The 12,728-nt window shown below is 42.1% G+C and overlaps 1 protein-coding gene across 2 annotated transcripts in view; it reads right to left on the reverse strand.

Moving 5' to 3' along the window:
- Positions 1-11,063: 11,063 nt before the first annotated feature.
- The window catches only part of DNAJB6 (DnaJ heat shock protein family (Hsp40) member B6), a 133,141-nt gene continuing 131,476 nt past the window's right edge, over positions 11,064-12,728 (reverse strand). For both annotated transcript variants that reach the window (XM_069729720.1, XM_069729721.1), the window contains exon 10: positions 11,064-11,688. In XM_069729720.1, the coding sequence (XP_069585821.1) occupies positions 11,606-11,688 (83 nt within the window). In that variant the 3' untranslated portion in view covers positions 11,064-11,605. The remainder of the gene's footprint in view (positions 11,689-12,728) is intronic.

Genomic DNA, 12,728 nt, shown 5'->3' on the forward strand with positions numbered 1-12,728 from the left:
TTAGTCTTTTTTTTTTTAAAAGTGGATGTACGGGATTAGAAAAACGTAGTTGCTTTCTTCCAAAACAGTGCCACGACTGTCCATATGTCTGTGTTATTGTAGCCCAGCCCCATTTACTCTGAATGAGAGGAGGTGCAGTACCAGGCACACCCAATAGGCAAGTGTGGCGCTGTTTCTGGAAGGAGCAGCCATGTTTTTCTAATCCTGTACAACGCAGGTAATGAGCATCGGATAAAGCAAAAATACACAAGCTAATTGTATGACTGACAATCATATTCACAGTGATAAAACAGCAAAACTTAAAAACAGATTAAAAAAACAAAGGTAAAAGTGTGTTGTTTTGATTATAGGAGTAACATGTAAATTACTATATTTAGTTCCTCGATTAAAGAGGTTATCCACTACTTTTTCTGATACCTGGCACACCCGCCGATCAGCTGTTATCGGTGGCGGTCACCAGCCGGAGGTACTCACTTGCTGAGCTGCTCAGTCTTCTAGTAGTGGCTGCAGCGTGGGACTGCACATCCACCTCCTATTCTGCGGCGGCCATTATTAGAAGACAGCCAGCTCCGCAAGTACTTCCGTCCGGCAATAACTGATCGGTGGGGTGCTGGGTGTCAGACCCCAACCGATTAGACATTGATGATCTATCCTAAAGATAGGCCATCAATGAAAAAAACTTCAGCAAAAACGTCTCACATATTGCATTTTCGTTACTCAAGGGTTTATCCCACTAATTAAAAGTATCACCGATCCACAGAATAGGTGGTACATGCATGATCACCAGGACCACCACTGATCATGAATGAGGGTCCCACAGTTCCTTGCATGAATAAAGCCACGGTTCATGTGTATCCACCAGCAGCTTGTCCTATAACATTGAATACATGTGTGGTCCCACATGCACACTGCTGCTCTATACACATTGGATTTTGGGACCCCAATTTAGTTATCTTTTACAGTAAAATTTCAGCTGTAGAATAGTTTCACTATTGTTTTTCGTCATACGAACAAAGCAGCCATGTAGACCTACCCTGAACGGTTCATTCATATAGAGCCAAGTTTACGACACCTTCGGGATCTAAAAAGAAAGTACCTGTCAGGGTTATGAGCAGGAGTTGCTGACCTACAGAAGTGGCTGACTTACAGGAGTGGATGGCCTACAGGATTGGCTGAACTACAGGATTGGATGAACTACAGGAGTGGCTGAACTACAGGAGTGGCTGACCTACAGGAGTGGCTGAACTACAGGATTGGCTGACCTACAGGAGTGGCTGAACTACAGGATTGGCTGACCTACAGAAGTAGCTGACTTACAGGAGTGGATGACCTAGAGGAGTGGCTGACCTACAGGAATGGCTGACCTACAGGAGTCGCTGACTTACAGGAGTGGATGACCTAGAGAAGTGGCTGAACTACAGGCGTGGCTGACTTACAGGAGTGGATGACCTAGAGGAGTGGATAAACTACAGGAATAGCTGACCTACAGGAGTCGCTGACTTACAGGAGTGGATGACCTGGAGGAGTGGATGACCTGGAGGAGTGGCTGACTTACAGGAGTGGATGACCTAGAGGAGTGGCTGAACTACAGGAATGGCTGACCTACAGGAGTGGCTGAACTACAGGAGTGGATGGCCTACAAGAGTGGCTGACCTACAGGAGTGGCTGGCCTACAAGAGTGGCTGACCTACAGGAGTGGCTGACCTACAGGAGTTACTGACTTACATGAGTGGATGACCTACATGAGTGGAAGACTTACAGAAGTGGATGGCCTACAGGAGTGGATGGCCAACTTAAAAAAATGATTGTTCCTTGAACCTAGTGGAAAATAGGACTTTGCAGACATATTAGTTCTTACTGCACAGTAAATAAGTCTTGCTGTACAATTTGTTCTTTTACCTTCATATGTAATGACAGTTTTTTCTGATGGAGTATCCATAAGATCCACACAGATCTGACTACAATCTGAGTATGTGGCTTTCAGTTTTACACAATCCATGACGTAATGGCTTTTCTGTGATCTTTCATGACTATTTCATCTTTGTTGCTCCCATTTATGTCATGGGTGAAGGTAGGAAACGTTGATTAAAATAAAAGTGTGAGCGGAGCCTAAGAGATAGTTCAGGCCACAGCCATCCCTATTGTCATTTTCTAAAGGCATCAATTCCATCAAAGAATTGGGGTAGGATAAAAAAAGGAATTTTTAACTACCGGTATTTTATTCTCAAACTACTTCTTCCGTACTAGGTTGAACCCACCTTCCTATTGAGAGAATGAATTAAATACCAAATCTGAAAGTATGAAGAAAACAAAGGTGCATCACAGGTTGTCAGATGCCAGATGGACGCAACATGTGTAATTAGTTGGCAAATAACCAGACAGACACTATTAGGAATTTGCGTGCAGTTTCATCCATGACTAAATGTTAGGATTTCATTCATGGGTCTTTTGTTATAAGCTACTCAAAATTGTTGTATAGAATTGAAAACCCATTCCTGTTTACTTTTTAAAAAAAAAACAACCCACATTTGCGTATTTAAATGGAGTTCAGCTGCAATATCCAATGTAACCTCTTGGGCAACCATGACAATTTTTAGAGAAGAAAGAAAGCAGCCATAGCTATCTAAGCCTGTACTTTTTTAATGAAAAATAAGTCATTAAAGATTCTTTTGGAAAAATCTGCTTGGAGTCTTAAAAAATGACATAAATCTTATAGATGATCCTGGTAAGGATGTGTTATCGTTTCTAGATCTCTGTTCAGTCGCTTGAGCTAAAATGTTCTGTCACATATGGTACACTTCTCATCCTCAAAAGCCCCTCTTGGCCTTGGGATTAGGTTCGGTATTATTTGGATCTCTCCCTCACTCCCTACATCAAATGACTTACCCACTCATACATCTCCAGAATCCACCATTTTCTTGCGGTTAAAATTTTTAAAACTCAAAGCTCTCCAAAAACTAAAAATAAAACTTCCCACAGTGCTACACCAACCTACATCTCCTACCTCATCCTTCTACAAAAACAAACCTATGCTCTCTACTCTGAAACTAGCATCTTCCATAATCTGATCCTCCAACTGCATCTCTAAAGGTACCGTCACATTAAGCGACGCTGCAGCGATATAGGCAACGATGCCGATCGCTGCAGCGTCGCTGTTTCGTCGTTGTGTGGTCGCTGGAGAGCTGTCACACAGACAGCTCTCCAGCGACCAACGATGTCGAAGTCCCCTGGTAACCAGGGTAAAAATCGGGTTACTAAGCGCAGGGCAGCGATCAATGATCAGGCCCCTGCTGGGAGATCGTTGGTCGCTGGGAATGATCAGGACCTTTTTTTGGTCGCTGATCACCCGCTGTCATCGCTGGATCGGCGTGTGTGACGCCGATCCAGCGATGTCTTCACTGGTAACCAGGGTAAACATCAGGTTAATAACCCGATGTTTACCTTGGTTACCATTGTAAAAGTTAAAAAAAACAAACAGTACATACTTACATTCCGGTGTCTGTCCCCCGCCTTCAGCTTCCCGCACTGACCGCTGTGCTCTGCTTTACGGCAGGCGCTGACACAGTGCAGGGAAGCTAACGGCGAGGGACAGACACCGGAATGTAAGTACTGTTTGTTTTTTTAACTTTTACAATGGTAACCAAGGTAAACATCGGGTTATTAACCTGATGTTTACCCTGGTTACCAGTGAAGACATCGCTGGATCGGCGTCACACACGCCGATCCAGCGATGCCAGCGGGTGATCAGCGACCAAAAAAAGGTCCTGATCATTCCCAGTGACCAACGATCTCCCAGCAGGGGCCTGATCGTTGATCGCTGTCACGCATAACGATTTCGGTAACGATATCGTTGCTACGTCACAAAAAGCAACGATATCGTTAACAAAATCGTTATGTGTGAAGGTACCTTAAGACTTTACACACGTTCTCTGAAATGCAATACCCAAACAATCAGGCCAACATAGGTTGTGACGAATATTATTGGCATCTCAGAATATTAAATACACCATGTAACGATCTCCTGAAATAAAGTGTTTAGTGAAACTGCTTGTCTATATATAAATTCATGTATTTGATACAGAAAAAAACAAGAACACAAAATTAAAACTTGAAATTTAAATTTAGGAAAAAAAAAGGATACCAAATTGAAAACCATACCAGAATATTGTTAAAGGAAACCTGGCATGTAAAATAATGCTATTAATCTGCAGATATGGGGCTAATCTGCCGGTTAATAGCCTTTTGCCTGCATTGAGAGCCCCGTTGCCTGGAGGAAATTAGCTTTAGTCCCCTGGCAGTGTTCAGCTTCCGGGCGTCACCGGAACGGTTTCAGTCATACTCATTGTGTATAGAGATGTGGCTGTAACCGGGCCCCCGACAATTACTGACAGCAGGGGCCAATGATGAGCTGCTGCTTAGTATGCGCTGAGCGGTGACTGAAACCATGTCAGTCTCAGGCAAAACGCTATTAACCGGCAGATTACCCCATATTTTTCGCTACTTCACCACATCTGGAATTTTGTTTTCCACTTTACTATGTAGTAAAATGAATAGTATAATTCAAAAGTACAACTCATCCAGCAAAGAAACAAGTCTTCTTACATCTATGGGGACAGAAAAATAAAAAAAGTTATGGCTCTTGGAAGAAGGGGAGGAAAAAAATACAAAAATGTGAAGGCGTTAAATGACTGCATGTGATGTGACAAGTCCACTTTTTTGTTGAATTCTTCTGGTACGTAACTTATTTCTGAAGATCTTGGGGCCAATTATTCAAAGTTTTACACCAGCAAAATGACATAAAAACGGTGAAAAATCACAATATTTTTGCACAATGCATAATTGCGCATATTTTACGATTTATTGCATGCCAGTTTAGAGCAGCTTAGCAGAAATTGGCTGAGCTGTGGAGGAGTCAGGGCTGGATGAGGCATGGCCACGTCCATCCAATTCATCAACACTCCTGGCATTTTGTACGACAAGTCGTCTTGGGTCTTTCCCACCTCTCATTCCAGCCTTACTACACAGGTTTCTTATCTCATTATTTGGTATTCCTATACCCATTATTTATCTATTTGTTGTGTTTTTTTTTTTCATATTTTTTGGTATTTATTATGGCATCATTTATTGCTTGAGGCTATCTGGGCATCACTATTGTCTGTTGATAACGGAATTATTAGATTATTCTTCTCTCTATATATAATTCTTTTTGATAATTTGTGTAACAATATTGATGCAGTGATAATTTTTTTCTGGTATTATCCCGTTATTGAATTTTGGGTATAGAGCACTCATTATTATATTTGAATTTGATCTCTCGGACCACAAATCTATATTAGGGGGTGTATTTATCTGATTGTACCTTGTGGAATATTCTGTGAACTATTTGTAACTGGTAGATGAGGGGAGGTGGTGGGAGAGCCAAGACAGGCCATCTGCCCAAACGGGCAAACGCCTGCTGGGCTGCAGCATTGTGCTAAAGTGGGCCGCTAGCTAAGGTTCTTGGTCGCTGGCCCTTTAAGTGCAGGCAGTATGAACGTGCGCACACTCATGACGCTGCCAGGGTGCACACAGGGACTTTACCATGTCTGACTAATGGCCATTACCAGCGTCAGGAAGTTTTCCTGATGGCAAAGTTCGTGCTCTGCTCTGTTCCCAGAATCCCCATAGAATCTGCTCTGCGTCGCCACCTTTCATCTTCCCTCATCTCCAGGATCTGGGCAAGTAATTTTTTGTTCGGTAAGTAAACAAAAAAAAAATTAAATAAATTTAGTCCAAAAAACATAATTGTCATATTATTTTTGGAGTAAGTGCTTGGCAATGTTGAGCAGCATCATGGTATAACTGGCTAGCACAGGCATGCTGCATGCAGAAGTGATTAATCGATTAGTCAGCACTAAGGAAGTGGTAACTACCTGGTTTGGAAATTAATATAGATTTCTCTTTATTCATTTTTTCTTTAGCCATATCGTAACACGTGTATACTGATGTCGTACAAATATCTTCTATTCCTCTAAAAAAAGAAAATCCTGTCTAATTTTACTAAGATTTCAATCTGCTAAAGTGGTTATTCTAGACAATATAATCATTTTTTAACTGTGGAAATAAGAACTATCAAGCAGGTAGTTACTCAGATCTCTGGCAGCACAGCGAATCATGACCGCTCCTGCTGACGATTCTGTGGCTTCTGCTGACATCAGCTTACTCTCTTCCGCTCTGCTGTGTTGACGGGGTGTGACTGATGTCATGCCGATGTTAGCAGTCATGCCCCGTTGAAAGAGCAGCCCGGAAGCAGAAGAGCTGCTTTGCTAACCTTGGACAACTAAAGCACCGGCAGGAGCGGTCAGTAATAGCAGTCAGGTAGTCAACCTGCCGGTTAGCTTTTTTGGTTTATGGAAAATAAATAATTTTGTCCAGGAAAACTCCTATAACTACTGTTCCTTTTTTTGGGTTTAGAATAAAGGTACCTTCACACTCAGCAACTTTACAACAAGAACGACAACGATCCGTGACGTTGCAGCGTCCTGGATAGCGATCTCGTTGTGTTTGACATGCACGATCTGGATCCCGCTGGTCGGAGCTAGAAGTCCAGAACTTTATTTCGTCGTCAGGTCGGCGTGTATCATCATGTTTGACAGCAAAAGCAACGATGCCAGCAATGTTTTACATGGAGCTAACAACCAGCGAGAACGAGAAGTGAGTCGCCGTTACATCACAGGATCGCTCCTGCATCGTTCTGGAGCTGCTGTGTTTGACGTCTCTACAGCGACCTAAACAGCGACGCTGCAGCGATCGGCTCGTTGTCTATATCGCTGCAGCGTCGCTGAGTGTGACGGTACCTTAAGAACTTGAAATCTTATCTCAGCCATTTGCTTCTAGCTATGGCGGTATTTTATCCATATTGACCCTGTGGCAGCGATTGTCAGTGGCGATAAAATGAAGACACACACAGTGAATCTATCAAAATAATTTTCATCATGTTCAAGAATCGAGGGAAGAGCAGTGGACATGAAAATTAAACTAAGGCTGGTTTCACATTTGCATTTTTTGCCGCTGCGTGTTAGCGCAAAAAAAAGCATGCTTTTTTCCCTATACTTAACATTAAAAACGCATGCGTTTTTTTGCATGCATTTTGCCGCCGCATGCATCTTTTGTATGCATGCGTTGTGTTGCAGAAATGCAACATGTAGTAATTTTTAGCGGCTTTTTTTGCGGCAAAAAAACGCATGCTTTTTTTGCGGCAAAAAAACGTATTGCTGTCTATGTAAACGCATGCATTTTTGAGCACATGCGTTTGGTTGTGTTAAAAACGCATGCGTTTTTATAAAAAAAACACAAGAAAAAACACTGATAAGCCACCCCACACCATAAAATTGATAAAGGGATCCTAACCCTACCCCTTGGGATCCTAACCCTAAAGGTTAGGGTAAGGGGTAGGGTTAGGATCCCTTAGGGTTAGGGGTAGGGTTAGGATCCCTTAGGGTTAGGATCCCTTAGGGTTAGGGTTAAGATCCCTTAGGATTAGGGTAAGGGTTAGGATCCCTAGGGTTACTAGGGATCCAAACCCTAACCCTAGCTATTTCTGGTTATAGTGGGTTTTCTTGTTGATTTTGATGATTGGCAAGCTGTCACACACTTCTCATCATGCGTTTAAAAAACGCAAACGCATGAAAAAACGCATGTAAATGCGTCAAAACGCCGCGTTTGTAATAAAACATGCAAAAACGCATGCGTCTAAAAAACGCTGCGTTTTACCGCGTTTACATGCGTTTTTTTCACATGTGTTTGCGTTTAAAACGCTGCATTTTTAAACGCAAATGTGAAACCAGCCTAAATTGGTAAGTTGAGGATATTGCAACATGTTTTAGCTTTATTTTTCAAGCCCATTTAAAATGGCTCACGACGTCATTGCACATAGCAATGATTAATGGACCATGCCTGCGGTATAACAGCAGAGTACATGTGCTCTAATTTACTAACAATCTGCTTACTCCCAATTTTCCTGGGGGAAAAAGCGTCCTTTATAGACATTATACTTGCTTGGATGATGAAGGTGAACTCTGTTTACTATGTAAAAGATTCCTTGATAGGGCGTTGATCCAGGGAACTAGTCTGATTGCCGTATGTGGAGTCGGGAAGGAATTTTTTTCCCCAATGTGGAGCTTACTCTTTGCCACGTTTTTTTTTTTTTTGCCTTCCTCTGGATCAACAGGTTAGGGCAAGTTAGGTTAGGCTATGGGTTGAATTAGATGGACTTAAAGTCTTCCTTCAACCTTAATAACTGTGTTACTATGTTATTCAGACACTCAGGTTTCATAAAGTCCATTATTAAATCGCAGCTATTGAGATCTGATCAGAAGGTTTTTTTTTTTTTTTTTTACAGTAAAGCAAACTTATAAGTGGTACCAAAGGGGTTTGGAAATAAACAGAGGTAGAAGCTTACTAATTTAATACTATCTCAATGGTATTAATATCAGAGACCTCAAGATCAATAAAATGAAAAAGAGAATTTACTGGCCCATGACCACAGATTTCTCCACATCATGCAGGATAAATTACAGCATAACGTCCAGTACTGGGCATAGGACTGAGGATCTAATAGCAAAAATTAATTCCCTGAGCACGTCCACCATACAAAGCCCATCATCCTTGGTAGAGGGGTGGTCCTCTTACCATTGAGATGTGAACCATGGGCTGATTTTTGTACCCCCATTTGTCAAAATGGCCATGTGGAGAAGGGGTAGTGCTCTTTGGGTTGACAAACCAGCAAATTTAGTAAACCTGAACTGTGGCCCCTATCTCTTAGCACCCCATTTTACCTGCCACACCGAGATGAGACATGTTACAGTGGGAACATTTTTTCTTGTAATTACTGGGTATCGGCCCACCCACTCCATGTATTGCAGCACTAACGACTCTCACCCGACCTCTCTCCAGACGATGATTCTTTGTCATCAGTTGAGAAAAACTTAATTTGGTGTTTAATAGTCACCCAATTTATGATTGTAAGAACATTAAAACAATGTATTGCTACCAACAATCTATGCACGACTAACGATCATAGGGGGGTTCTTTTTATGGTCATTATGGTCCAGGTTCAAAAACCAATTGTGATCAGCTTCTAAAACCAGAAACGTTGCAGCAAATCATAAAATTCTCCTGCAGCAGACAGTATAAAGAAAATGTAGTATTACACGCGGGCATTCGAAGGAATGACTGTCAGTATAATACACGCACAAGTTATGTCCATCATAACTGGAGAGTTTTAGCTAATAAATCTCTGTCCTCCCTAATAAAGGTTGTTAGTGGAGCCTCCCAACCAAGGCTGGTTTCACACGTCAATGAAATACAGACCATGAGCAGATCGCAATACTTGGTCCGACCACCAAGTCGTTGTCCACTACTCGGATAACCCCTTCTCAGCACCAAGAATGCAAGTGTCGAAAACGGTGGAACGGTGCCTGCACCGGAGGTGAGCCTAGGTGTTATTATTTTACTATATAGCAATTGGATACAATAAAACTTTACTTTTATTTACTACTATTAAAAAAATTCTGAATATATGCGACATATATACCCAGACAACAAACAAAAATGTATACGAAGGAAAGGACCAAGGTGAGGAAGTGCCCTATACCCTAACACAGAAGGAAAAACAAACATATACACGAATATAAAAATGACAGTACTGTTGTAAACTTGAACTGGTATATGCCAGCAACCAGTAGTAGTGCAGCACTAGCTACACTATTGGCAGACAATAAGAAAATACTCTGTGCCTCCTAATCCCTATGGAGAAAATGCAGGTATAATGTCAAAAGAAATAATGCATAATAAAGCTGTCTACCATGGGGGATGTTCTGATGTGGACTGATAACTGCTAATTCCTCTATACAGGCTAAATGTCTAGACATATGTATATCAAAGACACTCAAAGAATACCTGAGGGACATAAATTGCCGACCACAGTGTAATATAAGGAGGCTTTTAAGGGAAAAATAAACACAACATGAATCACTGATGTGGGTCCATAACTCAGAAGTCACCACAAAGGACTCAGCCGTTATATTGTGCTTATATACATCCCATTGTAAAGCAAAAGATAACCAGTACTGTCAATCTATAGCAGCATAGCAACGGAGCTTCAAAGCCAACATTTCTAGCAAAATGCCCAGTAGTTCAAATTTTTATAAACATGGAACCATCCTGCCCCCTATATCATTGGTGGGCGTTCCCTTATATTAGAACTGCAAATGCTAAGAAATCGCTTAAATATGTGTGCATCAGTAACATTGATCCAGATCGGTATCTAATGTGTATACTGAGTATTCCCAAATAATGGGTGGATCTCACCAAAGATGCCAAAAGAGAGTTCCTAGATGTCTGGATTTCTCCTGCATTGGTGAAGCCGAAAAATAGAAGCCCCGGCTATAGATGGCGTCTATTAGGAGGCACAGAGTATTTTCTTATTGTCTGCCAATAGTGTAGCTAGTGCTGCACTACTACTGGTTGCTGGCATATACCAGTTCAAGTTTACAACAGTACTGTCATTTTTATATTCGTGTATATGTTTGTTTTTCCTTCTGTGTTAGGGTATAGGGCACTTCCTCACCTTGGTCCTTTCCTTCGTATACATTTTTGTTTGTTGTCTGGGTATATATGTCGCATATATTCAGAATTTTTTTAATAGTAGTAAATAAAAGTAAAGTTTTATTGTATCCAATTGCTATATAGTATAAGTCTAATTTTTTTTTGGATTATCCACCTTGCTGATATATATGTGTTATTATTTTACTTGGGGGAAACATAGGGATTGTCCGAGCAGTGGACAACCTCTAACCATATGAGGCTTGGGTCAATAGACCTGGCGGTCAGGCTCAGTATTGCGACTCAATCACAGTCCATATTTCACGGGCCTGAGAGACCAATTAATGACATCCATGTTAGGACATTTTTCTAAAACAACTTTATTAAGTGTTAGTTTGCAACACATCACCTAATCAGACGAAACGGTCACATACTAATATACACCCACCTCACAACACAAAATAAAAACGCAGACCATATTCCACATGAACCAGTGTGGCACATTTATTTCCAAGGCAGGGTACACAGATTTTTATTTTTAACAAGCATGGGCAAACGTACTACTGCCAACCTAAAAATCCTTCACTACTAAGCATGTTATATACGTTTATGTACCGACTGCTTCATACACTAAAAAAACAAAACAAATGAAAACAAAAATTTCTAGTGCAACCACAATATAACTTAAACCCCTGCAAATTCTGTAAAATAACAAAAGCATTGAACCAATCTCAAGGGCACCATGATCTATCCGACATCCCGTGAAGACGATTCCCTGTGCTGAGCAGGTTTACATCGGCTGATCAGTGTAAAGATGGACCAGCAGAGGGAAATTAATCACAGTGTGCACAATGATGGGCACCAGGCAGGAGCCATCTCTACTCATTTACTTTCAGTCTAATAAAGGTGACAAAGCTTCAAATAAAAATTATATATATACAAAAACAAATAGGTGTTAATGTTGCGGCCATGGAACGGAGGTGCTCTTCGGTGTACGGTATGTAGATCATTTGGGTCCATGTTAGTGGTACGGTTTGGAAGACTTGATTTTCTTCTGCTCCTCTCGGTGCTTCTGCCTCTTCCTCTTGCTCGCTTCTTTATGTCCTGAGGAAAAATGGTCTATGAACAACTTTGGCAGGTTGTAAAGTTTATCATCTACATTTACGAAATATTGGTGGAAAAACACTGGACGTCATTTTTGTTAACGTCCATTAATTTCAAAACAATTCACCAGTAATTTGACCAATGCAGTCTGAGCTGCTAGTGATCTGCAAATCCATTAAAAGGTTCTGTTCACGTAAGGTGGAAATTCAATCCAATGTTACATCACTAAGGCCGGGGTCACACTTGCGAGTTTGATGCGAGAAACTTGTGCGCGTCTCTCTCATCAATACCCGGCATTTGCCGCCGGCACTCGGGACCGGAGCGTGCGGCCGCATAGAAATACATGCAGCTGAGCGCTCTGGTCCAGAGTGCCGGCGGCAGTGCCAGGACTTAGCGCGGGTTTCTCGTATTCAACTCACAAGTGTGACCCCGGCCTTGGTGAAGGAATCTGAAGCTGTCAAATGATGACGACGGAGAACTAGGTAAAATATTAACTGAACTTAAAGGGAACCAGCTGGAGGTTGTATGTGGCAGGGTCTGAGAATTGCATCTAATACAGGGGGAAAAGTTGTGCTCCTATCTACAAAGTTGTGATTTGAGGGAGGATGGGTTAGTAAAAAGCAGAGGACAGGACTCCTGGGAAAGACAGTAAAGGTACCTTCACACTCAGCGACGCTGCAGCGATACAGTGTCGCTGTTTGGTCGCTGGAGAGCTGTCACACAGACAGCTCTCCAGCGACCAACGATCCCGAGGTCCCCAGTAACCAGGGTAAACATCGGGTTACTAAGCGCAGGGCCGCGCTTAGTATCCCGATGTTTACCATGGTTACCAGCGTAAACGTTAAAAAAACAAACACTACATACTTACCTTCCGCTGTCTGTCCTCCGGCGCTCTGCTTTCCTCTGCACTGTCAGCGTCGGTCAGCCGGAAAGCAGAGCGGTGACGTCACCGCTGTGCTTTCCGGCTGGCCGGCGCTGACACAGGATGCAGGAGGAGTGCAGAGAAGCAGAGCGCCGGGGACAGACAGCTGAAGGTAAGT

This window comes from Ranitomeya imitator, chromosome 6 (genome assembly GCF_032444005.1).
Source record: "Ranitomeya imitator isolate aRanImi1 chromosome 6, aRanImi1.pri, whole genome shotgun sequence".
Taxonomy (NCBI): Eukaryota; Metazoa; Chordata; class Amphibia; order Anura; family Dendrobatidae; genus Ranitomeya; species Ranitomeya imitator.